At 44.0% G+C, this 27,152-nt stretch overlaps 1 protein-coding gene across 4 annotated transcripts; it reads left to right on the top strand.

Moving 5' to 3' along the window:
• The first annotated feature begins 12 nt into the window (after window positions 1-12).
• Window positions 13-27,152, top strand: NUP42 (nucleoporin 42). 4 transcript variants are annotated; one of them, XR_014792349.1, is made up of 9 exons: window positions 13-273; window positions 2,766-2,967; window positions 3,518-3,612; window positions 7,055-7,131; window positions 7,327-7,413; window positions 8,532-8,616; window positions 8,747-9,295; window positions 13,729-15,781; window positions 16,129-19,464. XR_014792349.1 is itself a non-coding variant. In XM_084858583.1 (8 exons), exons 1-8 carry the CDS (start codon window positions 150-152, stop codon window positions 27,053-27,055), a joined length of 1,296 nt encoding a protein of 431 aa, XP_084714709.1. In that variant the 5' UTR covers window positions 13-149; the 3' UTR covers window positions 27,056-27,152. The 4 variants fall into 4 exon arrangements, 3 of the variants coding, with proteins under 3 accessions (XP_084714709.1, XP_084714710.1, XP_084714711.1); XM_084858583.1 differs by lacking the exons at window positions 13,729-15,781; window positions 16,129-19,464 and adding an exon at window positions 26,979-27,152; XM_084858584.1 differs by having other exon boundaries at window positions 13,729-19,464.

Below are 27,152 nucleotides of genomic sequence, written 5' to 3'. Positions count from 1 at the left end.
TGCCTTAAAGCTAGTGCGCGAAGGCCTCGTCGCGCCTCTCCTTGTGCGTATCCCGTAGCTTTCTGTTGAGTTGAAACGACGGTGACGGCGATGCGTTAGTGCGAGCGTAGCCAAGGAACTCTTGGGAACGGGGGTGAGGGGGCGCCGCAATGGCTCGTAATGCTGGTGGGATCTGCTCCTACTTCTTACAAGGCAACTGTCGCTTTGGTGAACGATGCTGGAACGAGCACCCGCGCTCTGGAAGATCCAACCAGACCTTTTCTCAGAATTCAGGTGGGGGGGGGGGGGCTCTCTTGGTTTTCTCCACGGTGCAACTAGGTCGTATTCGCCCCTGGCCCTAATGATCTTATCGGGGTGGGGTGCGGGGGAGGCTTTTAGATATCCATCTGTATTATTTCAGTTGGGAAGCACATAACTCGCGTTTCTCGTCTTCCTGAAATGTTAGGACCACAGCAGCGACAAAAAAGTTTGCCAAGCCTTTAAAACATCAGGGCAGGGGCATTTTAAACTCATTTTAGTCATAGCACCAGCATGGCTACGGGAATAAAATGGGGGTTTGCGTCTCCTGCCCTCGATACGTGCTGCTTTCTGGATTTGGGGGGGCGGGGAGAGACTGGGGGCTCTGAACTTTGGCCTCAAGGTCCGGCCCTAGCTGCACCTCCTGTGTTCCGTTAGCCCTTAACGGCCCCTCTCTGCTCCCCAGTCCTTCCTCCCCATCCACTAATAAGGGAAGTAGTCGCTGCCTCCTTCCCAGTTGAGTTAACCCTGCGGGTTGGTCTCTTAAGACGCATTCAGACAAGCCTCGATCTCAAGGTTGTTTTCAGTTTGCAGCTGGGCAATTTTAGACCCTGGTCTTAATAGCCTTTACACGGCCATGTATCTTACGTTAGTTGTGAAGTATGCAACTAACGTTTCTCCAACCTCTATCTGAGGTTATATGCTTTACAGCAGCTTTTATAATCCCGATATGTTGGGGCAGAGGATAACTGTTTGGGGCACAATCCTATGCATATTTAGACAGAAAAAGCCCTACAACTCCTAGCATGACCCATGGCTTCCTGCAGCATGCTGGGAGTTGTAGGAGTTTTTTGGCTTCCTGCAGCATGCTGGGAGTTGTAGGAGTTTTTTCTGTCTAAACATGCATAGGATTGCACTCTAACTCAGCATCTGTAGCCCACCTGGATGCATCCTGCCTGTAAAGTGTTCATAAGAATAAGAAAGGAGGCTTTCTGCAGAATCATGCTTTTTTGCCCCTGCCCTATCACCTGCCATTTGGGGGGGCTGGGCTGGGCTGCAGAGACCTGGATTGAGGTCCAGCCTTACTTGAACCACTGCCTGCTTATATTTCACCACCACCCTCCTTTAGTCAGGATCAACAGTAAGTTGGATCCTGACTTAGTCATACTTGGAGTAGACCCACTGAAACCAATGAGGCTGTCTTAAGCTAATCATAACGAACTTAAGCCCCATTGATTGTAGTGGACCTGATCTAAGCATGACTAAGTTTGAATCTAACCCATTTTTAAAAATATAAATGAATCTTTAGGTATTTATACTTACTGTTTATAGGCAGCTTACAAGAACATGTTGAAATAATTAGCATTATAATATAGTATGCTCTGCAATGAATATGAACTTGAGCACACTCCGGGAGAGAGCGCAGGACAGGAAGGCCTGGCGTGCTATGGTCCATGGGGTCACAAACAGTCGGACACGACTGAACAACAAATAGTATGCTCTGCTTATGCTAATGCCTGATGCAGAAAACTACAAATGCTGAACAAAAATTGGTGATGGCTTCATATACTGGTGAAAGAGTCACCAGTGTCTTGAGGTGTATGTTTTTTTTTTGCGGGGGGGCGGGTTAAGGGAAAATGAATTTTGCAGAAATGCACTTCTGGCATAAAAGAAATTAATTATTGTCTTGAGATTGTATAGATGTATGTTTTCCCATTTATAGCACAATCCTATGCATATCTATTCAGGCTCTATTGAGTTCAGTGGGGCTTACTCCCAGGTAAGAGTGTATAGGATTGCAGCCTTGCAGACCAAAGAGTCAGGAGGGTGGTGCTGGTAAACAGTAAAGCTGAGGAACACAGGACACTGCCTTAAACTAAGTCAGCTTATTTGTCCATATGCCCCAGTATTGTCCACTTTACCTGGCAACTGCAGGGTCTCAGGCAGAGGTCTTTCTCTTCACCTGCTACATGATCAGTTTAACTGGGGATGACAGGGATCTCTAAGTGAGACCCTGCGCATGCTTAGTGTGTGCTTTACTGTGGTTCTTCTTCCACTCTTTCTTTGGCATGCCCTTCTACCTGATCCCATTGCCTATTACCTGATTCTTCATTGGAGATGCTAGAGATGCTCTACCACCGAGCACTAGACATCCCCCCCCCCTCTTTCTAGGTGAAAAATGAAGCAGTTTTCAGAGCAATATATTATATAACTAATTCCTTCAGAATATTTTCTAATTTTATGTAAAATGAAGTTGCAGCATGGTCCTATGCACATGTATTGGAGATAAGCCATAGTAATTTGCAGTGGGACTTCATCACAACGAAGGATGCATTCCATGCCAGAACAATTGTATTCCATATGTATTTGTACTTGTTTAGTTCTGGATTTATGTCATGGCATTTGGCCTTTTACACGTTTGTTTCCACCATTCATTTCCTTTTTTTTTAACTAAAGAGGTTAACTTTATTTTGCTTCATAGATGATAAATGTACTCATAATGAACACATGTTGTCATTCAATTGAAGGCTCTGGTAGAAGAGGAACATGGAGTGGACATAATCAGAGATACAGTAACATCATCCATACATCCAGCTTTTCTAAATCTTCTAATTGGCGCGACAACAGAGATCCCGGATCCTTGGTTTTTTCTCAGAACAGGTTTGGTGTATTAGACTCCAATGAAAATGTCAGTAATGACGGCATTAAAGATGAGGAAGATAAACTTCTGTAAGTTGTGGTCTTCTATCTCTTTAATCTTTATACACATTAAATGAATTGAATTTGATTGCCCCATTTTAAAAAAAATATTGGTAACCCCTTTTGCTGCAACCTTGTACGCAGCTTGCTTATATCCTATTGAAGTCAAAGGATGTTAAGCATTATAATTGTGTACAGAATTCTGTTGGTACATCTACACCTGCCAAGCTTTCTGCGGATGTCCTGGGGAAGCCTCTTGGGCAAAAGTGCTGTCCTGTTGGTGGTGCTCCTGTCAGCGAAGCGGCGCCTGCACTATGTCCAACAACCACTTTGCCTGCCTTTGGTTAATTTTAGGATTGCTCGGTTAGTCTGGTTCCAGCCCATTGTATCTTAAAAACAGAAAGAGTACTATTGTAAGCCTCTTATAAAATGTATTGTTCCTCCTTAATGCTTTGAGTAGACCTTTGGCTTGCCTCTGTATTAAAAAGAATAAATAAATCTTGAATCTAGCTTTAAGTAGTTTTTTGCTTCACGTCTCCAGTTTAGTTTGGCTTATTACCTTCTGATATCATTTGTCTAGTGAAATAATAATGAAAGACATGGAGATCTGGGAATCTTCAGGACAGTGGATGTTTTCTACCTATTCACCAATGAAAGAAAAGCCTAATATTTCAGGTAGAGTCTTCCCTAGTGTTGGTACTGTCTTTATTTTCCCAAATTGCCTAGGTTGATCTCTCACTTGAGTAGTGATACTGGACCTCAAAGGATGAGAAATTTTCTTATACTAATATATGTAAGGTCTCTTTTTCTTTTTTAAATATACAGTCAGGGCCAGAAATATTGGAACAAGGATAACTGTTTTGGCAGTTGGCCTCTGTACACCACCACATTGAAGTTGAAAGGAAACACACCCAGATGGGAGCGAAGTCAGGACTTTCAGCTGTAATTCAAGGGTTTGACAAAAGTGGGGCACTAACCATTCAGGAAGGACAGCCAGTGGCATACACATACCCCCATCGTTGGTGGCTCATATGTAATGGAACAAACCAACATCATTTCAAACTTAAGGATCGTCTTTAATACCTGGATGAAAATCCTTTGCAGTCAATGACTGCCTGAAGTCTGGAACCCATGGGCATGACCAAATGCTGAGCTTCCTCCCTTGAGATGCTTTGCCAGGCCTTGACTGCAGCTGCCTTCAGCTGCTGCTTGTTTGTGGGTCTTTCTGCCTTCAGTCTTGTCTTCAGGAAGTGAAAAGCATGCTCTATTGGGTTTCGATCAGGTGACTGACTTGGCCATTGAAGAACATCCCACTTTGCCTGGAGAAACTCTTGGGTAGCTTTTGCTCTATGTTTTAGGTCATTATCCATCTGCAATATGAAGCAGCGTCCTATCAGTTTGGCAGCATTCGGCTGAATCTGAGCAGAATGTATGGCCCTATACACTTCAGAATTCATCCTGCTGCTTTTATCAGCAGTCAGGTCATCAATAAACACCAGTGACCCGGTTCCATTGGCAGCCATACACTGCCTCCACCATGTTTGACAGATGATGTGGTATGATTTGGATCATGAGCTGTTCCTTTCCTTCTCCATACTTTTCTCTTCCCATCATTCTGGTACAAGTTAATCTTGGTTTCATCAGTCCAAAGAACCTTATTCCAGAACAGAGGAGGCGTTTTTAGGTGTTTGCTGGCAAAGGCTAATCTGGCCTGTCTGTTCTTGAGCATTACCAGTGGTTTGCACCTTGTTGTGAAGCCTCTGTATTTACATTCATAAAGCCGTCTCTTGACTGTAGATGTTGACAATGACATGCCTACCTCCTCAAGAGCATTCTTGACCTGCCTAGATGTTGTGAAAGGGTTCCTCTTCACCATGAGCAGAATTCTGCAGTCATCCTCTTTAGTTGTCTTCCATGGTCTTCCAGGCCTTTTGCTGTTGCTGAACTTGCCAATTAATTCCTTCTTTTTCAGGATGTTCCAAACTGTTGTGTTGGCCACTCCCACTGTTTTTGCTATCTCTCTGATGGGTTTATTTTGTTTCCTCAGCCTTATGATGGCCTCCTTCACTCGCATGGACACCTCTTTGGACCTCATGTTGGGAGTTCCAGTGAATAGCTACCACATGGAAATGTAACACTCAGAACCACCTCCAGGCCTTTTGTCTGCTTGATTGGTCATGGGGTACCCAGGAAACAGGCCACACCTGGCCATGCAGCTGCTTGTCAGCCATTCGTTCCATTACTTATGAGCCACCAACGATGGGTGTGTGTGTATGCCACTGGCTGTACTTCCTGAATGGTTACTGCCCCCCTTTTGTCAAACCCCTTGAATTACAGCTGAAAGTCCTGACTTCGCTCCCATCTGGGTGTGTTTCCTCTCAACTTCAATGTGGTGGTGTACAGAGGCCAACTGCCAAAACAGTTATCCTTGTTCCAATATTTCTGGCCTTGACTGTAGCACTCATTCCTATATATCTCTGCATGTAACTAAATCTAGATGTATCTACGTATGAGACCAGGATCTAACTTCTTTATCATTTACATGCTTTGCACAGCTTAATAAGCACTTCTCAGTGATTTGGCTTACTTGTAATGAGTTATCCGTACGTGCTCGATCTCGTCTGATCTCGTAAGCTAAGCAGGATCAGCCCTGGTTACTACTTGGATGGGAGACAGCCTGGGAATCGGGCTTCCTGCCTTGAGCAGGGGGTTGGACTTGATGGTCTTGTAGGCCCCTTCCAACCCTATGATTCTATGAATCTATGTGCTGTATGCTATCCTTACAACTATACGGGGTACCAATTATAGACAACATGTGAGAAATGAAGGGCTCCCATGCCAGTTCTTGGGGGGGGGGGGGGAGGCAGCTAGTGGTGTATGCCTATGCCAATTGCAGTGGAGAAGGATTAAAATCTGCCAGAAGGGTGCTTAATCCTTTCCCTGCTGCCTAACTCTCCTCTGTGTTCTGGACAGTGTTTAATCTGTCTCTCTTCCCCATCCCCCAGGCAGTCTCTGAAAAAGGAGCCCAACTGGGGGGAAAACAGCATTGAGAGGCAGTGGCAGGGGAGAATTGAAGGACTCAGAAATGGTTAAACCAGTGGTTGCTAAGTTTTCATCCACTGCTGCTGACCAAGTATGCAATATTATCCTTGAATGACCCCCACGCTACAGGTAAAAAAATTAGGAAAAGGGAACTTTATTCTGCTATATAGATATATTTATGCTACATGCATGCAATATCCAGGTCTCAGGCACACATTCAATGAGAGCCTTGTGCCCGATAAGACAACTCCTTAATGCTACGTTTATTTGAGCCTGATTGGCACTTTTTGAAGACCCTGTTTCTCCCTTGTCTTTGTTGCTGTTGCAGTGCCCCTCTGTTTTCTTTTTGGAAGCTCATCACACATATTTTGTCTCAGTGTAAATGGAGGGAGAAGTATTTTTTGTTGGTGGTGCTTTTTTCCCCCCAAGCAGAAAGGAACACTGCTCTTTGACTCCTCTTTGTTAGGTGTCACTTCTTTTAAAGGCCTGGGGGCGAAATCTGATTTTATCCTCAGGGTGGGGTGAGTATTATACAACAGCTTTCCACCTGATGGTTGTCAGAAGCCATTGCAAGAGGGAAGAAGGGGCAGGCTAAAATTCTGAATACCCCTCAAAGTTCTGAATGTTTTCCAAGGTGTGTGTAGATCACCTCCTGGAAGGCCACATGGCCTCAAGTAAGAATTACTGTGTTAAACACTCTTATACTATAAGTTCCCCCACTATGCATTCACTGTTACCTTGGAAGTGAGATGGTGGGTTTGTCAAAATAACATGTAGTTTGGCCCCGACTGCACAAATGATGAATTGGCAAGCTGGCTTGGAGCTCCGAAAGTGAACAGCACAGATCTGCAAACAAATTGCATACCATGTTTTGAAATAACACATACTTTTGAAATAAGGCCAATCAAATGCTTTCCTAGTTTGCAGAATGAATTCAACTGGCCACTGATTGACTGAATAACTCTCAGCAATAAATCTGTGACCTGTAGGGGAATGCATTGACTATGATGTCATAGTTGGGGATAGGAGCAATATTCTTTCTTTTTCTGGAATTTGATTGTCCCTCTTCCTGCAGGTTTTCTGGACTTTTTACCAGAAGAGTTACGTCTTGAATATTATAACTGCAAAGCAAACAATGACACACAAAATTATGTAAGTCTCTCTGTATTGTTTAGTGTAAATGACTATGGCTTGGAGTAATGATTTTCAGAAGGATATATTTGAAGTTGAGTGGTAATGAAGTTCTTCTGTTTCTGAATGTGATACATTTACATCAGAGTTCCTCAGAAATTTTATTCCTGTTTTGCTTGATTGGCAGGGCCTAATCCCTTCCCCAACTCTTTTCAGATCAATTCAGTCCAGCAACTAGTAACCCAATGGAGAAGTAGATTACTTGAGTTGAAGAATATAAATGCATCTACAAAAACCGCACTGGTGAGAATAACTGGAACATTTCAAATGTTCTGTATTGTATTTTTTTAAAGTTTAGTCTACTATATTTGAACATTTCAGTCATAATGCTTTTCATAGTGGTTACAACAATAAAATCAGATTTATAGGTCAATGATAAGAGTTCTGGAAGAGCAGGTACTATTGATGGTGTCGTATGACTCCTGGTTCTGCTTCCCTGAAAGGTGGTGGTGATGACAGAGAAGGGGTTAATGGAGGGCAGATGTTCTTCAGAGTCCTTTCCCCAGCCCACCAGGTGCCCTGCTGCTGCCGCCACTGATCTGAACAAATGGTGTCAACACCAGATATATGCTTGTTTGGTTTTTAATGTAGAGATCTGGCATGAGCTCTCTGGCAAAAGGAGAAATCAGAGCAGTGATGCCAAGCACAGGCCTCCCCGCGATGTTGGGCAGGAGGTTGGTCAGGTTGGAAACCAAAGGCGTGAGGAGCAAGAGGCCTCTAGAATGGACTTCCGCTTTCCAAGATCTGAAGCAGATTCGGGAAGCTTCTATAGCTGAGGAGATCTTTTACAGGAGCCCCTCCCCTGCCATCCAGTGCCCACGTCCCTAGCGGGTTCCTGCGTATTCCCTCAGTTCCTTGAGACTGACACTGCGGCATTATAACTGAGAGAAAAATTATGCAAGAATACCTTTGGTACCCACATCAAACTCGAGTATGACACCAAACAGGGGATGGTGGATGGGTCGTGTGAATGCACAGAGGGTTACTCAGAGAACTACAGTGACAGGTAGCAACCAGTCTGCCTTCTTTGTGGTCTCTATGCATTGCACAGATGGGTTCTGCACCTGCGCAGAGCCTTGATTCAGGAAGCTTCTATAGCTGAGGAGATTTTTGGCAGGAACCCCTCCCCCGCCGTCCAGTGCTCATGTCCCTAGTGGAGTTGTTGTGTGCTGTCTTTGCCGAGTTGTTGCTTCCTTCAAAATAAAATCATAATTATGTAGGATTAGCGCACAGGATTATTTTAGATCAAATATTTGTTTGCATCTGGTTATGTGTTTATTTTGGGAAACTGCTGAATCCAAACCAGTAGAATCTGTTTTTTCTGTGTGACATAGAACCCTTTGTTTGTTTCTTTTTAACAGATATCTGAATTTAAGGATGTTGCTAGTCAACCACCACCTGCCTTTGGGTTTGGAAGACAGCAGGCATCAGCTTTTGGAGCATCAAGTAAGGATTTGTTTTGGCTGGGAGATTGTATGTGTGCTTAGTTCTCATACCCTGCCTCTATGATTACTGATGTTACTTTGATCTTAATATTGCAAACATACTATTCCTTTCCTGTGTGCTTCAATTGCAGCCTTTCCTGTGGCTAAACCGAGCAGTGCTCAAACCTTCTCTTTTAAATCGCCTTCTGAACTTGCCGGTGTCTCATCTGGAACTACACCTTCATTTGAAAATGCACCGGCATTTGGGAGCCTTGTTGGTGTTCAAGGTTCCACATCTTCTACTGCTTCCCAGTCAGTTGGTTTTGGGAAACAACCAGCTTCATTGGCAGCTTCCTTTTCATTTAAAACTACTGCAACCTCAAGTGGATTTGGAGCTTCTGGATTTTCAGGGTTTGGAAAATCTATTCCTGCATGTTCTTCAGACACCACATCTGCTTCAGTGTTTGGAACAGCAGTTGATACCCCTCATTTGAATTCAGGGAATGCACAGTTTGGACAGCCATCAAGTGCCTTTGGAGGTAATGCTGCGTTGGTATCTCCAGTAACCCCACCAAGCGTTACTTCAGAAAAGATATTTACACCAAAGACTGAGCTGTCTGCAGAAGAACTGAAGCAGTTCGAAGCAAAAAAATTCACGTTAGGAAAAATTCCTTTAAAGCCACCACCTGTGGAACTTTTAAGTATGTAATATATTCTTAGGATGTTTTATTACTCCCTCCCTCCCACAGTATGATAACATCAGATACACTCCAATTTAATCTTTCAGAAAGTACTATGGCTCACTAGCATGGTTTCAGAAAAGTTTCATTCATTTCTCATAATGAGTAATCTATTTGACTTGTTGGCTCCAGAATGCACGTTTAAGTTGCAAGTATTGCATAGCAAAAGGTAGCTTTGCAATAAACTTAAAATGTAGCAAAACTCAGTTCTGTGGCTTCCATACCTTATGGAAATGTAATGTTCTTTGGCTTCCATGCCTTATGACAATGTAATTTTTTGCTAATAATCTAAGCTGTATCCTAATTGCCCAAAGATCATGCCTTTCCATCAGCTGTTCTCTAGATCAGAATTTGAGACATACAATATCCTCCTCCTCTGCTATTGCTATAGTCCCTTGGTCTGTGGGGCCTCAACAGCCTTGTAGTCCTGTTGTAGTCCTCAGCCTTGCCTTTTCTAGCTGTAGTACGGTGGTTTTAATAGGCACATCTTGCTATAGTTTTGGGCTGCTGCAGTAAAAATTCAGCATGTAGACCAGCTTTCCCCAAGTTGTTGGCCTCTAGATTTGTTGGACTGCAACTTCCATTTTTCCTGGGAATGATGGCAGTTGCAGCCCAACAAATCTGGACGCTTATTGGGGAAAGGCTGGTTTAGATAAACAGGTCAGTTACTAATAGTCAAAATATAGCTTTGGCAGTTTGAGACAATGTGTCTCCAACTATAAGCTACTAAGATTTACAGGGAATTAATGTTACTGTCATACCCTGCTTATGACTCTCCGGCCCCTGTCTGGCTATTGGCAAGAGAGGATGTGGGGTTAAATGTACTATTTGTCTGAGCACTGACAGTTGCAACACATCTGGCTGGGTCAGATGTAACGCTAAACCATAATTTAGTGTTACAAGAATGACCTTAGTCTCCTCACCTCTCTCTGAGGTACTGCTGTCAGGAGGCATTTGAAAGCTTTCACTTCTGTGTTTGATTAACTACAGCTTGCCATGTTGTCCAAACCTAGACAAATTTGATCTTAACTATGGTTAGAGAAAACAAGCCAACTTCAAATAATAGTTTATGAAGCTGGCTTGTTTTCATTAACCATAGGTAAGATTAGCCATGGTTTAGGGTTCAGACGATGCACTAAACTGCGGTTAAACTCAAAAGAGAAGTGAAGGCTTTCCAATCTCATTATGCCGCAGGAGGGAGGAGTGCACAGGCCCAGGAGGAAGCTAAGCTCATTCTCATAATACTAAACCATCCGAACACAGCCACTGACTGCTGCTTGTTTGAAAGAACTGCCAAGTTTGTGGAAGTTGCCAGCCACATCTGTCACTGCCCTGTTTATATATACTGTATATACTGTGTATTTGTAGAGGGGTCTATAATGCCCCCATATAGGAGGAAAAAACAATGACATGGTTTGCACATAACTGCTACCTATGAGTTAAGTAACCCATAGTTAACCATGGCTGCACTAGAGCGACCGCACTGCTGCTCGCCCACTTCCCTTTTGTAAACAATCCAGGAATTCCCCATTCTTGGGCTGTTGTTGTGATGTGCAAACCCAGCACCCTGGGTTGTTTAGGGTTAAACAATCCAGAGTTTTAAACCAACAACAAACCTTGGTTTCAAACTTTGGTTTAACCCTAAACAACCCAAAGTGCTGGGTTTGCACAGGGGCATTCCTGGGTTGTTAGGAAAGAGGAAGTGGGTGAGCGGGCAGAAGCCAGCTTGCTCACTTCTGTGTACTTACGAACAACCCATGGTTAACAAACATGGTTCTTTGATTGTATGAACTGTGTCATTGGATGAATCATCCTTATAATAGGGAGAAAAGGCAAGTCTTTTTTCATTCTGGCCTACACATTAATAATATGTAGAAGATGAAATTTTAAGTGAATAATCACCCAACAGGTTAATTTGAAAGGCATCATGGTCCTTTTCTATGCGACCCTGTGCAATAACAAATACAGTGCTTTCAATTGCTTGATAAAAGAACAAGAGCTGATAAAAGGTTGTGTGTCCTCATGTCTATGTCTGATTTCATGTAATTACTATCATCACTTCCTTTGAAATTATAGGATGTGTGTGTCATTGATATTTCCTCAATGTAGGTCAAATGTTAGAATAGTTTGAAATTTATCAGGGACGTCGCTGTCCTGAACATCTAAATGCTGACAGTACTTTGAGGGAGACTTGGTCTGCAGCTACAGTTGATTGTACTTGAGAGTGAATGAAATTTTTCCGAGATCTATCCAGTCGCTAGTGGAGAGACAGCTTGGGACTAGAGTGTGAATAGTTATTGTGACATTTGCGAGGGTTTGGTTAGAATGGAAAGTAAGAGATTCAAAATGCCTTTGTACTGGGAAAAATTAGAATTGAAAAGTGTGGTAAGTAGCAAAAGAGATGTATATGCATAACTTGTGACCCATGAAGTCAAAATGCAACTGAGCAGACATGTATTGTGGCCAGGCTGGCAATGATTAGTTGGTTAATCAGGGACACCCTTTAAATCGGTCCATTTTAATTTAAGTACTTACAAATCTGTGGGTGGTGGATGCCTTCTTAGAAGAGGCATTCCTCTTTTCACAGGCATCCCTGCTGTGGCACATCCCTTAGAAGAGGCATCCCTGCTGTGGCACATGCATGCATCTAAAGAGTGGCTGCCCCCCAGAACTATTTTTATTCACTTGCAAATGAATGCAGCTTTAATCAACTAAAACTCCTATGTTTGACTGAGATCTTGCTAAAAGAGTGATATCCCTAACTGTGGCCTGCCAGAGGCTTGACAACCCCCATCTGTGTTACTCACATCAAGAACAGCTGGTTTACCAAGCTTCTGTGGGATGCATTCAGCTTGATGGATCAAAAATAGTTTATGCCTTCCCTAAATAACAGATATGCTAATCTTAAACTAATCAACTAAAGCTAAGATTAACATTTTTCTCCTGATGAATTGGGGCAAAATTAAATCTTATGGTGGCACAACACATGTATGTAACAAAACAGATTAGAAGCCACTTAAAATAGAGCATGGGTGGGCAGTTTGCGCATTCTTAACCCTTCTACCAACTGTTTCTCCTCTGCCCTTCAAACAGTCTTCTTCCTGGCAGTTTTCTCCCAGCAGGGGTCGTTTCTGGTAGAAGTAGTTTAGGGAGGGGTAAATCATTGTTCAGCACAAGCTGCCTGCCTATGCTGCATTTATAAGAAATGGGCACAACCAATGCAGGTTGTCTTGCTATAACATCTGGCTTGGCCTTAGGTGATGGTAGCAACAAGGAAAGGTTTCAGGAATGAGATTCCTTGCAAAAACTTGATGTCCTGCAGACTGTACAGCAGGGGTGGGGAATCTTTCTTGGCCTGAGGGCCAAATTGACGCTGCACAAGCACATCAGGGACCGCATGACAGAGGTGGGCACAGACACAGTGGGTGTGCCCTCACCCCCCGCTGGCATGCAGCCCCAATGTGCTTGTCCAGAGCCGTTCTGGAAGACATCTCTCAGCAGTTTCATATAAATGTTAAAAAGCTTGGGGGACAAGATCAAATCCTGAGGCACCCTGTGTGCCGGGGATGCAGAGGAGGTTCTGCAGCCAGTCGGTGGAGCCTCCTGTGGTTTCCCCAGAGGAATCCCCCATGTTATCTCTGACAGAGTTAACATTGGGACTGCTGGTGGCAGGGGACTTGGCCAGCACTGGGAGGAGCCCTGGCTCTCTCCAACTCTTATGTCCTTCCATGCAGTGTGTGGTGTCTCAGCATTGCCTGTGTCCCTTTCTTCGTGCTGAAAGGGGCCTGAAACTCTGTGCCTCTCCCAGCACAGACACAGGAAAAATGTGGAGAGGGTAGGACTGCTGATATCATGTGGCCTGGGGGCTGTTTGGCCCCCCTGCCCAAAAACGTTTTGGACCCCTGCTGTAAACCAAAGGCAAAGGGGCAGAAGCGGCCAAGGACTGGCTAAAACTGCAGGAAAATCTCCCAGAAAAGTCTAAACCCTTCCAGATTTATCAGTCTCAAAAGGCAAACCATCCAAACCACACCTCCACCCTTGCGGAGGTTACAGGCAGCCTAAAAGTCAGACTTGATCCAACAGAGTAATCACTGGCTCATTTAAACACAGATCACCTTCCTCATGTCTGTTACAGAAAACTAGATCCAGACTATGCCTTGTCACATGTGTGGGCCGATATAATATGAGACAGGGTTATCAAGGAAGCCAAGAAATCCTGAGCTAGCCCAGAGAGGGCAGGCTCAGCATGAACATTAAAGTCCATCAACCACCATTAATCTTGAGGTCTTCTACACCAGTCCAGTGACCACCTCCCTTAGCTTGGGTATGGAATCTGCTGGCCAGTGGGTCAGATGATACACCAACAAGATTCCTATCCTATTTTGTGTTCCCAGCACCTGGTAAAGACACTCCATCCTGGCAGACTGTTAGGTAGGATACCTAACCAGGGAGATGGAAGTCTTATAGATCGTGCTACTGGGCTGTAAAAAGACATGGCTGATACACCTACTGTTTCAAAGGTATTTTGAAAAGTTATAGAGCACTAGAGAGAGAGATTGCACACTCTGGGAATACAAGGGAGAATGCACTCTGTAAGGCAAACCTAATTGCTTTTATTGACAATTACTTTATGACTGAAAGGAATTGAGCAGTTAGACTCATCTGCTCATAGTAAAGCATTCATTGTAATGTCTTGAATATCAGCATTGAAAGAGGGTATTGATATCTAAATTAATGGCCATAGTTTATAAATTGCCCTGTACTTTCAGTTGAAGGGAAAACAACAGCTAAGTATATCTGTAAAGGATAAAGAGGAGATTAATTACAGTATCAGTCTTGGGGGATTTCCAAAGCTTTCCAGTAAACATGCATGCAGACAAAAAGCACAGTTTGTTTAAAGTTACATGGAGTTGCCAAGGAACAGCCCGTTATTTTATCTTTGTTGTTGTTCAGTCATGTCCGACTCTTCGTGACCCCATGGACCATAGCACGCCAGGCCTTCCTGTCCTGCGCTCTCTCCTGGAGTGTGCTCAAGTCCATATTAATTGCATTGGTGATGCTATCTAGCCATCTAATCCTCTGCCATCCCCTTCCGCCTTCAGTCTTTCCCAGCATCAGGGTCTTTTCCAGTGAGTTTTCTCTTCACATTAGGTGGCCAAAATATTTGAGCTTCAGCTTCAGGATCTGTCCTTCCAATGAGCACTCAGGGTTGATTTCCTTTAGGATGGACTGATTTGACCTCCTTGCAGTCCAGGGGACTCATAAGAGTCTTCTCCAGCACCACAGTTCGAAGGCATCAGTTCTTCGGCGCTCAGCCTTCCTTATAGTCCAGCTCTCACAGCCATACGTTGCTACTGGGAAAACCATAGCTTTGATTATACGGACCTTTGTCGGCAAGGTGATGTCTCTGCTTCTTACTCTGCTGTCTAGCTTTGCCATAGCTTTCCTCCCAAGGAGCAAGCATCTTTTAATTTCAGGGCTACAGTCACCATCTGCGGTGATCTTGGAGCCCAAGAAAATAAAATCTGTCACTGCTTCCATTTCTTCCCCTTCTGTATGCCAGGAAGTGATGGGGCCAGATGCCATGATCTTAGTTTTTTATCTAAAAAGCTATAAATGTGCTCTAAAGGGATGTGCCATGTCTAACCATGTGCAAGATCATAATGTGTTAGTAGCAGAAGACTGTGTTTCCTAGTGCTGAGCGGAGTAAACTGTTGCCACGGGGGAGAAAAAGCCATGTTGCAAAGGTATTTCGTGATTGCTGTCCCTCTCCTTTTTTAAAAAAGCATCTTAGGAGTTCCTGCATTGCAGATGGGAAGTGTGTTACCTCAGACTAATTAAAGGCCAATTACATACAAAACAATATTAAAGGACAGTATTTATGGAGAAATAGCTTATGAAAAAAAAAGAGCCTGATTCTGATAAAGTACCCTTCTCCCCCCGCCTCCAATAGTAGAATGCCCATAGAGCAGGGGTGCTGAACTTTGGAACTATAGATAGAATGCCCATAGAGCAGGGGTGCTGAACTTTAGAACTATAGATAGAATGCCCATAGAGCAGGGGTGCTGAACTTTAGAACTATAGATAGAATGCCCATAGAGCAGGGGTGCTGAACTTTGGAACTATAGATAGAATGCCCATAGAGCAGGGGTGCTGAACTTTAGAACTATAGATAGAATGCCCATAGAGCAGGGGTGCTGAACTTTAGAACTATAGATAGAATGCCCATAGAGCAGGGGTGCTGAACTTTGGAACTATAGATAGAATGCCCATAGAGCAGGGGTGCTGAACTTTAGAACTAGAGAATACCCACAGAGCAGGGGTGCTGAACTTTAGAACTAGAGAATACCCACAGAGCAGGGGTGCTGAACTTTAGAACTAGAGAATGCCCATAGAGCAGAGCAGGGGTGCTGAACTTTAGAACTAGAGAATGCCCATAGAGCAGGGGTGCTGAACTTTGGAACTATAGATAGAATGCCCATAGAGCAGGGGTGCTGAACTTTAGAACTATAGATAGAATGCCCATAGAGCAGGGGTGCTGAACTTTAGAACTATAGATAGAATGCCCATAGAGCAGGGGTGCTGAACTTTGGAACTATAGATAGAATGCCCATAGAGCAGGGGTGCTGAACTTTAGAACTATAGATAGAATGCCCATAGAGCAGGGGTGCTGAACTTTAGAACTATAGATAGAATGCCCATAGAGCAGGGGTGCTGAACTTTAGAACTATAGATAGAATGCCCATAGAGCAGGGGTGCTGAACTTTAGAACTATAGATAGAATGCCCATAGAGCAGGGGTGCTGAACTTTAGAACTAGAGAATGCCCATAGAGCAGAGCAGGGGTGCTGAACTTTAGAACTAGAGAATGCCCATAGAGCAGAGCAGGGGTGCTGAACTTTAGAACTAGAGAATGCCCATAGAGCAGAGCAGGGGTGCTGAACTTTAGAACTAGAGAATGCCCACAGAGCAGGGGTGCTGAACTTTAGAACTAGAGAATGCCCACAGAGCAGGGGTGCTGAACTTTGGAACTAGAGAATGCCCACAGAGCAGGGGTGCTGAACTTTGGAACTAGAGAATGCCCACAGAGCAGGGGTGCTGAACTTTGGAACTAGAGAATGCCCACAGAGCAGGGGTGCTGAACTTTGGAACTAGAGAATGCCCACAGAGCAGGGGTGCTGAACTTTGGAACTAGAGAATGCCCACAGAGCAGGGGTGCTGAACTTTGGAACTAGAGAATGCCCACAGAGCAGGGGTGCTGAACTTTGGAACTAGAGAATGCCCACAGAGCAGGGGTGCTGAACTTTGGAACTAGAGAATGCCCACAGAGCAGGGGTGCTGAACTTTGGAACTAGAGAATGCCCACAGAGCAGGGGTGCTGAACTTTGGAACTAGAGAATGCCCACAGAGCAGGGGTGCTGAACTTTGGAACTAGAGAATGCCCACAGAGCAGGGGTGCTGAACTTTGGAACTAGAGAATGCCCACAGAGCAGGGGTGCTGAACTTTGGAACTAGAGAATGCCCACAGAGCAGGGGTGCTGAACTTTGGAACTAGAGAATGCCCACAGAGCAGGGGTGCTGAACTTTGGAACTAGAGAATGCCCACAGAGCAGGGGTGCTGAACTTTGGAACTAGAGAATGCCCACAGAGCAGGGGTGCTGAACTTTGGAACTAGAGAATGCCCACAGAGCAGGGGTGCTGAACTTTGGAACTAGAGAATACCCACAGAGCAGGGGTGCTGAACTTTAGAACTAGAGAATATCCACAGAGCAGGGGTGCTGAACTTTAGAACTATAGAATACCCACAGAGCAGGGGTGCTGAACTTTAGAACTATAGAATACCCACAGAGCAGGGGTGCTGAACTTTAGAACTAGAGAATACCCATAGAGCAGGGGTGCTGAAGTTTAGAACTATAGAATACCCATACAGCAGGGGTGCTGAACTTTAGAACTATAGAATACCCATACAGCAGGGGTGCTGAACTTTCGGCCCAGGGGCCAAATCTCCCCCCCCCCCGTTGCAGTCTGGTTCTCAGGATTCCCCAGATGGTTCTCTTCCCTACATCACCAGGTGGTTCCCACTTTCCCCCACCCCTACCACCTGCTGTTTGGTGGTTTCCCAGCTTTTGCACAGTTTCTTCCCCATTCTAAATGATTGAAATGCCTCTGCTAAGGCTTAACTACTGGCTTTAAGCTAATAAGGGCTTTAAGGTAAAGTATGCTGGTATTTTGGCCCCAGGCCATTTTGCCTTGGGTCCTGCCCGCTAGTGGCATGTAGCCCCTATAGCTTCTCCGAAACTGAATTCAGCCTACAGTCTGAAAGAGGTTAGACACTAGACGGAGGAGAGTGGTTACGTTGCAGTTATTGGCTCAAAGCCTTGTAAAATTTTAACTACTTCCTGCAGTGATTTTGAAGCTTTTTACAAAGTAAATCCTGCAGTGGGTTTTGAGATTCCCCTCTCATTACTACCACATCCTTTCCTAAAAATTAAACACATGAACTATCCAAATAAGGATATCTGTGCATTGACCTTTCCCACTATGGCAGTGGCTGGATCAGGAACTGTGGATGTAAATCATGTGCATCTAAATGCAAAACCTCTCTGCATTGCATTGTTTTCAGTTGGAAGGCATATTCAGATGTTCCACCCCATCCACATTCTACTGCAGGTAGATATGCCAAATTATGCGAGACTTAAAACTGGATTGGCACAACCAAAAATTGGGGGGAGGGGCATTAGAGTAAACTCTATGAAGAAAGCTGGATAAGCTCTATGAACCTGTGGGCTCACTAAAATGACTGAGAAATTATTGCACTGCATATGAAATAAAAAATAGATGTTTAAAATAAAAAATTTATCTCTCTTCCCTTCAAAGTTGTCCTTTCATGTGCAGAAGGTAACCTAGAGGAGGAACAAATATATGATAAAACACTTCCTTGACTATATAATGTCACAATTTGAAAACATGATCAGATATCACTGCTGATCCTATGATGTAACATTTTATGTATTATAAGTGGGGCCCTGCAACAAAATTGTTGCACTGCGGAGCGCTTCTGTTCAGGGTTCCAGTCACTCCAATCCATTCCCCCTCTTCAAAAGACAGTCAGTGCTCCATTCCCAATGAGCATGCTCAGCTCTCACTGGCCTGTTTTGGGGTTCCCCCTTTCATTTGGATTTGAGGGGGCAGGGGGACACATTTGTCCCCCACTCCCAGCTACATTAAAATCTTGGATTTCTCCTTTGATTTCTATGGACAACTCTCAGTTCCATCCAAAGAATATGTAAAAAATAGTGTGAACCAGCAAGTGATCTATCTGGACAATGAGATGATTCTTTTTAACCTTTTAAAAATATCTGTTTGTTCTCTCCTTCCTGTTTGGCCACTTCATTCCATTCACCCTCCCACCCAGTTGTCAGATTTCCCCCCCCCCCTTAGTCTCTCAACATTCCTTGTCATTGAGTTCTTAATGGGACTGCTTGGGTCTGTACTCCCTTAGGTTTTTTCTAAAGATGTTTTTATCATCTACTAGCCACAAGCTTTGTTGTTGTTGTTGTTCAGTCGTTAAGTCGTGTCCGACTCTTCATGACCCCATGGACCATAGCACGCCAGGCTTTTCTGTCCTCCGCTCTCTCCCGGAGTGTGCTCAAGTTCATATTCATTGCATCGGTGATGCTATCTAGCTATCTCATCCTCTGCCGTCCCCTTCTCCTTTTGCCTTCAGTCTTTCCCAGCATCAGGGTCTTTTCCAGTGACTTTTCTCTTTGCATTTGGTGGCTAAAATATTTGAGCTTCAGTATCTGTCCTCCCAATGAGAAGTCAGGGTTGATTTCCTTTAGGATGGACTGATTTGACCTCCTTGCAGTCCAGGGGACTCGTAAGAGTCTTCTCCAGCACCACAGTTGGAAAGCATCAATTCTTCGGCGCTCAGCCTTCCTTATAGTCCAGCTCTCACAGCCATACGTTACTACTGGGAAAACCATAGCTCTGATTATACGGACCTTTGTCGGCAAGGTGATGTCTCTGCTTCTTACTGTGCTGTCTAGATTTGCCATAGCTTTCCTCCCAAGGAACAAGCATCTTTTAATTTCATGGCTACAGTCACCGTCTGCGGTGATCTTGGAGCCCAAGAAAATAAAATCTGTCACTGCTTCCATTTCTTCCCCTTCCATATGCCAGGAAGCGATGGGGCCAGATGCCATGATCTTAGTTTTTTTTAATGTTGAGTTTCAGACCAGCTTTTGCACTCTCCTCTTTCACCCTCAACAAGAGGCTCTTTACATCCTCTTCGCTTTCTGCCATTAGGGTGGTATCGTCTGCGTATCTGAGGTTGTTGATAATACTCCCGGCAATCTTAATTCCGACCTGTGATTCATCCAACCCGGCGTTTCTCATGATGTACTCTGCATATAAGTTAATTAAGCAGGGCGACAATATACAACCTTGTCGTACTCCTTTCCCAATTTTGAACCACTCGGTTGTTCCATGTCTGGTTCTTACTGTTACTTCTTGACCCTCATACAGGTTTCTCAGGAGACAGGTAAAGTGGTCTGGTACTCCCATCTCTTTCAGAATTTGCCACAGTTTGTTGTGATCCACACAATCAAAGGCTTTAGCGTAGTCAATAAAGCAGAAATAGACGTTTTTCTGGAATTCTCTTGCTTTCTCCATGATCCAGCGAATGTTGGCGATTTGATCTCTAGTTCCTCTGCCTCTTCGGAACCCAGCTTGTACTTCCAGTAGTTCTCGGTTCACATACTGCTGAAGCCTAGCTTGTAGGATTTTGAGCATAACCTTGCTGGTATGTGAAATTTGCGCAATGGTACGGTAGTTTGAACACTCTTTGGCGTTGCCCTTCTTTGGAATTGGAATGTAAACTGACCTTTTCCAGTCTTGTGGCCACTGTTGAGTGTTCCAAATTTGTTGGCATATTGAATGCAGCACTTTAACAGCACCATCTTTTAGGATTTTAAATAGCTCAGCTGGAATACTGTCAACTCCGCTAGCTTTGTTGTTAGTAATGCTTCCGAAGGCCCACTTGACTTCACTCTCTAGGCTCAAGTTCAGTGACTGCTATCATGGCTATCAGGGACATTCAGATCTTTCCTGTATAGTTCTTCTGTGTATTGTTTCCACCTCTTCTTAATCTCATCTGCTTCTGTTAGGTCCCTGCCTTCTTTGTCCTTTATCATGCCCGTCTTTGCACAAAACGTTCCCTTGAGATTTCCGATTTTCTTGAAGAGATCTCTAGTCTTTCCCATTCTGTTGTTTTCCTCAGTTTCTTTGCATTGTTCATTTAAGAAGGCCTTCTTGTCTCTCCTTGCTATTCTCTGGAACTCTGCATTCAGTTGGATATATCTTCCCCTTCGTCCCTTGCTTTTCGCTTCCCTTCTTTCCTCAGCTCCTTGTAAATCCTCATCAGACAGCCACTTGGCTTTCTTGCATTTCTTTTTCTTTGGGATGGATGTAGTTGCTGCCTCCTGAACAATGTTACGGACCTCCGTCCATAGTTCCTCAGGCACTCTGTCTATCAGGTCTAATCCTTGAAATCTATTCCTCACCTCCACTGTATATTCATAAGGGATATGATTTAGGTCATACCTGAATGGTTTAGTGGTTTTCCCAACGTGTTGATCTCTCTCTCTCTCTCTCTCTCTCTCTCTCTCTCTCACGCATGGGTGGTGCAATTTTGGCGACATAAGTATGAGCACTGGAAGATTTGGATTAGTATTAGAAGGACTTATTATGCATGTATTTTTATTTTATTTTTGCAGCTCTGTCAGTGTATAATATGCTTTAGAGCGTCATGCACAAAAAAGCAGATTAAGTTCCTCCTTCCACTGAGTTCACAATTTAAAGAAGACAAATGAGGGAGGGGAGGAGAGACATGTAGGAAGGAAGGGATGTGAGCAAACACTTGGTTACATTTGGGAAATAGGAGGAAGGGATTAATCCAAAGTCCTCATCAAAAAGGAGGATTTAGAAGAGGGATCTGAAGGAAGGGGGGGGTCATGAATGAAACAACATGACACCACTTCAAAAGAAATAAGGAGTTAGGTGGAAATTCGCTTTTCAGCCTCTCAGTACTCCTTTCTTGGGGATGTACACTAAACTGACTTTGCTTACTCTTTGTTGTGCCATTTGGGCCAGTAGGACCAGCAGATGGATCAGCATAATTGCTCTACTGCAGCTTGTAGATATTCAGTGCAAGGAATCAATATATTGGAAACACCCTCCAAAATAAATGAGTTCTCCAGGTGCCCAGTAATGCCGATCTCAGATGCTGGACCTGTCTCCCCACCACCACCACCCACAAAAAAAAAACCCTTGCAAAATTGCCTGCCAATCTCCAGCACTCACTTTTCCATGTTACCCCTGCAGTAGATGTAAACATGTCATATTCTATGTACACAAACTGACATTCCACTTACTCACACTGATGAATCCTCATAGGGATTGATCAGGCAGCAGCAACTGTATGAGGTTATTTATTACTCTACAGGGTTGACCAGTTTGTACTGCTAAGAACTTCTTTAAAAGGGTTGCTAGAGAGATGCCATAATGAACAGTGTGTGTGCTTTTACTGCTCAGTATACTCAAGGCTTTCCTGTCAGCAGGCTAGCTACATCCCTATGAAGCCTTCTTTGCTTTTATTCTTACAGATCACATGAAATGTGGTTTCAGCATATGGTCTGTCATGTGCTCAAGGTAATTAGATTGCTTTTCACTATACAGAATGATCTCGATGCTCCAGACACGTGTCTGTTTTCATTCTTGCCAAGCCTTGGGTGCACAGATAAAACATATCGGCCAAAACACAATAGGAAACGGTTGTGAAAGGGGTCAAATGAGGCACACATCTCATATTGTAGGAGCAATTTGGGAGACTGAACACCAACTTGAATTTTCTTGCCTTAGCCAAGGTAGCGGGTGGCTATGCACAGGTGAGTGCTTAAATGTATCAGGAATCCTAGCAAATGGCAATTCAAGCTGGCTGTCTCTTTAAAACAAGAAGTAGATTTCTCTCCACTTCAACAGTTGCAGTGGTATTCAAATAACGGCAGAGGAATGTGGAAGAAATATTTTTTCTTACATTGACTGCATGACAAATTCTGGATAAGACTATTCCAGTTTAAGTTGTTTCCTGAACCACGTGCCCTATAATGACAGAGCACAGTTGTTCATTCCCATCCAAAGACCCAGAATAAATTATTAGTACCAAACAAACTACTTGCAACCCATATACTTCTACCAGTCGTGTAGCAGCAAATTCTGAAGTGCAAGAGCTCATCATGACAGCCCCAATAGCCACACCCTCAAGGAGAATCCGTGGTCATGCCGTCAGGTTTTGTAAATTAATTTACATATAAATTAAATTTGATAGCACTGTGGTCACTGTTTCCAGTGGGTTCAAAAACTCCCATATTTCTCACTACATCCTGGGCACCACTTAGGATTAAGTCCAAGGCCATAGCTCCATGACCAACTGTCATTTAGGATATCCAGACATTGTACCTTTTTGTTGTGACCAGAACACGCAGTTATCCACTCTGTGTGAGGGTAATTGAAGTCACCCATTACTACTGCACTTTCTCCTTTGGATGTCTTCCTGATTTCATCCTCCATCTCAAGATCACCCTGGGCATTTTGGGCAGGGGGATATTTTTGGACCTGTTATTGCGCCCCACAGCAATTCTGTGGGGGAGTCCTCCCCTTTGGGGATTTCTAGTTTGTTGGAACTATTCCTTCTTTGACATACAGAGCAACGCTGCCCCCAGTATGCCCCTTCTATAGAATTTGTGTCTAGAAATGACTGTATTCCACTGTAACCATTCCACCAGCTTGCTGTTATCCAACTCTCCCATCTTGACTCGGAGGTTTCTAGCATTAACATAGAAACACCTGTATGTGGTATCCTCCGTCTAATGGCTATGGTGTGTGCATTTCCCCCTTCAGCCTCCATTGCTATCATATTTTACTATGCTCGTGGCCTAGGTCCACCATGTCCCCATTTGAGCGATCAAAAGTCTTTTCACCCTCATCCCCTATGGATGATGCTACCTGAGCCAGAAGCTCCCCAGCTCCTGTTGGCTTTCTCCCAGGGTTCAGTTTAAAAGTTGTTCTGCCACTTTTTTGATGTTAAGTATCAACAGTGTGATTTCATTCTGGTTCAAATAGAGTCCTTTTGTACAGGCCCAGCTTATCCCAAAACATTCCCCAGTGCCTAACAAATCTGAACTCCTCCTTACACTATCACATCCTCCAACATCTCTGCCTCTCTCAGCTTCTTCAGGTCAGCTATCCTGGACTCAAGGGTACAAACCTGTACCCTGAGAGCCAGGGGCTCATTACGAGCACATACACAGTCAAAACTGCAATACGCTGAATAGCCCACACACCCCTTCTGCCTCTCTACCTTTATAGCTGTTCCTTTATGGTGTTTGTTTACCTGGAAACCTAAGTTCTTTACTATTAGTAGGGGGAGAAGTGTTGACTGCTCCAGCCGACCCACCCTGTTTCTAAGCTTGCCTGTCTGGTTAACTTATTTCCCTGATGCTTTGTCATGGAGACTGTGACCCTTTGTCAGCTGATCTCCCTTGTGTTTGCAGAGCTGGGCTCCCTCACAAGCCTGCCCTACTTCTTGGACTCTTCCCTCCCTCCCCATTTCCTGTCCTGTTGACTCGCTCTGCATCGCAAACTACCTGAGACTAGAAGTGTTACCTACAGAGCTGTTTAGCTGCTGGCTCTGCTCCCAACTAGCTCAATAACTTGCCTTAAGCAGTAAAAGCCCCTGCCAGCAAGAACCATGTACCAGAGCACATGGCAGCAGCGAGGAAAAAGAAATGGAAACAACCGAACGAGGAACAACCAGAACCCAAACAGTTCCAAAAATACCAAGCAAGCTCAGTCAAAAAGCCACAAACTCACCCCCTCTGAGCCTCTTCCAACACTCCAGTTTAAGACTCCCTGCTTGCTGCTCATGCTTAGTCATTCTGGACAGTGAAATCTCTGGGACTGATAAGCCACATTTAGTGATGTTTAGCTAGCTGTTCGCCTCTTTGTTTTTTACATTTCATGGGTTTTCATGGGCAATCATACTTAAATTAATAAGTGCTTAGTGCTAAAAAATTTTTATTTTTTTAAGGACTGCTCAGACTCCCCCCCTCCCCCCAATCTGGTAGCTCCAGTGCATTCAGACAGAGGGGAGAGAGCTAGATTTGACTTCTGGAAGGCATGGTCTGTAGGTGCTAGGCTGCCTGTCTGGAGACCTGATGTGGGGCAGTAGATTTGTTGTCTTTAGGAGTGCTATGCTGTCTGACTCCATCTATGCTCAATATCTGTAAACAAACACAAATATTGCAAAAATGCCATAAGCCTCCAGTGATCTCCCCTTCCAAAGGAATCTAAGCACATGCAAGGTCTGTCTGTCCCTGAAACATCACACTGCTTAGGACAAGAATCCTAGTATCTCTACTCTTGATTAATTTTATTTCATCTTGCAGTGAGGTTTACCTGTTAGTGTGTAGATATCAATTTTCAGAAGGGTAGCTGGGACTTGTGGCACCTTTAAGACTAACATATTTATTATGGCATCAGCCAGCCTTCCCCAGCCTGGTGCCCTCCAGATGTGTTGGACTACAACTCCCATCATCTCCTAGCTGGAATGACCATGCTCACTAGGGGATGGTGTGAGCTGTAGTTCAACACATCTGGAAGGCTGGCATACGCTTTTGTGGATTGCATTCCACTTCATTAGATGCATGAAATGTCATCCTGAGCTGCAGGGATATACACACATGGTTGTGGGGTGGGCACTCTCCCTTTGAAGCTCCTTCGTTCAAGAATGCCCGGTTTAAGATCAGTTACACAGACAACTTTTCTACACGGGGCTGTTAATTAGCTCTTAATCTGCTATGTCTGCTTTTGGCTTTGTCATAGAACTGAGATCCAAGCACTATACAAGGAGCATTTCCTTTCCTGCTTTTCTGTTACATAACTTCTAGGTGGCACCATGGTATAGTGGAATAGTGCAAATACACAAGGAAATCACACTTTCTTTTGCTTTCACAATGAAATGCCACATTTCTCCCTGCTTTAAAAAATAACTTGCTGAAGTTTTTAGACACAGAAGCAAAACTGGAGGGTCATGACATCTAAAAAACCCATAAACAACTATGAGTAGGGAATGGCAAGTGTACAATAAATGCCTCTTGTAGAAAAGCCCAGTGTCTGGGTATATGTGTGTTTTCTGCATCTTTGTTGCTTGTTTTCTAATCATGGTAGCTGAGATTATGTTCTAGTCAAAAGACAGCTAGCAGTATTCTCCTCACTTTCACACTTCCTCTGCATCCCCATCTAGAAAGAGATGGTAAACCTCCCTCGATAATACAAAGAATTTGTCTCAAAAGGTCTGAGGGTTCCTTTCAGCTTTATCCACTTCGAATGGATTTATAACAAATTGGGATGAGGACACTGACACAGTTGAAGCCTCTACCACAGCATAATCAATTAAAGACAGGACATTCACTTGACTTGAGGCCAGGGAGTGTATCTTGTAGTCTTCAAAAGCTGAATGTCCTAAGGTAGATAATTTGGATAAACGAGATGGATCCCCCAATTATTTTCACAGTCATATAGCAAATACACATTGTAAACGCCTGGTGTAGCGTGCACTGAGTTTAGCTATGTGTTGAAATTGCATGAGGGAACTTGTTCTTGTGGTGTGTCTGCTGACAGCATTTCCTTTAATTTTGCAAAGATAGCAACTCTCACAACTTTCTCGACACAGATATCATGAGTACCTATAGAACCAAGAACAATTTCCTCATCTTTTGGGAAGTGTCAAATCATGCCTTTGAGAGAGAGAGAGAGAGAGAGAGAGAGAGAGGGTCTCAACAATAATGTCACGCACTTCCCATGTCAAAGTGTTTAAAATGGAAGACTTTTGCATGTTAATAAGTGCTCTGTAGATCTATCTTTAAAATGTTTTACCTATTTCAAAGTTATGTATATCTGTTTGCCCATTAGGGTGGCCATGTGTCCTCCTTCACAGAGGGCATCCTATTTGCCCTATTTGAGGTCATCCTCTGTTTCAAGGGTGGGTGTGTTTACTCCCCACCCCTCCGCCACAAGTATCCACCGCCACATGGGGGGCCCCACACTCTGCAGGGTGCCAGGGGAAAAAGTCACAGGTTTGCCACCAAAAATTGCTAAGGAAGCCTAAAACGGCCAAATCTCACTTGCATACGGGTGAGATTGGGCCGTTTTAGGCTTCCACTGTGGTAATGAACCACCATGAAAGACTAAAACGGCCAAATCTCATTGGAAAATAGTCGAAATTTAGACACTTCAGGCTTCCTTAGCAGTTTGCTGCTAATTTCTGGTGGAAAACCAGCAGTGTTTTTGCTGTTGCCATGAATTTCAGCATCAGAAGCACACAACGGGCAGCAAGGGTTGCATTCTATTTGAAGGGCTGTCGAGTCCAAGTCTAGGTTAAAACTAAAGAGCCATAAGGAGGGAGATCAAGGGGCCTGAAGCTGCCCATCAAATGTTAGTACCTGGACAACAGACTGAACAGGTACACAGGTCACCTGGTTACCATCTTCCCCACTGTGGTGAAATGTATTGTATTTCTATTACAGTTACAAGATGGGGGATATGTGGCTCAACCACACTACAAGCGAGAAGGATCTTGGAATTGTTGTCGATCACAAGCTGAATTTGAGCCAACAATGTGATGTGGCTGCAAAAAAGGCAAATGCTATTTTGGGCTGCATTAATAGAAGCATAGCTTCCAAATCCCGGGAAGTACTAGT

The sequence above is a fragment of the Heloderma suspectum genome, chromosome 5, assembly GCF_057233095.1.
Source record: "Heloderma suspectum isolate Gila_16-S chromosome 5, 16-S_ref, whole genome shotgun sequence".
NCBI classification, from domain to species: domain Eukaryota; kingdom Metazoa; phylum Chordata; class Lepidosauria; order Squamata; family Helodermatidae; genus Heloderma; species Heloderma suspectum.
This window is presented reverse-complemented; position numbering and strand designations above follow the sequence as displayed.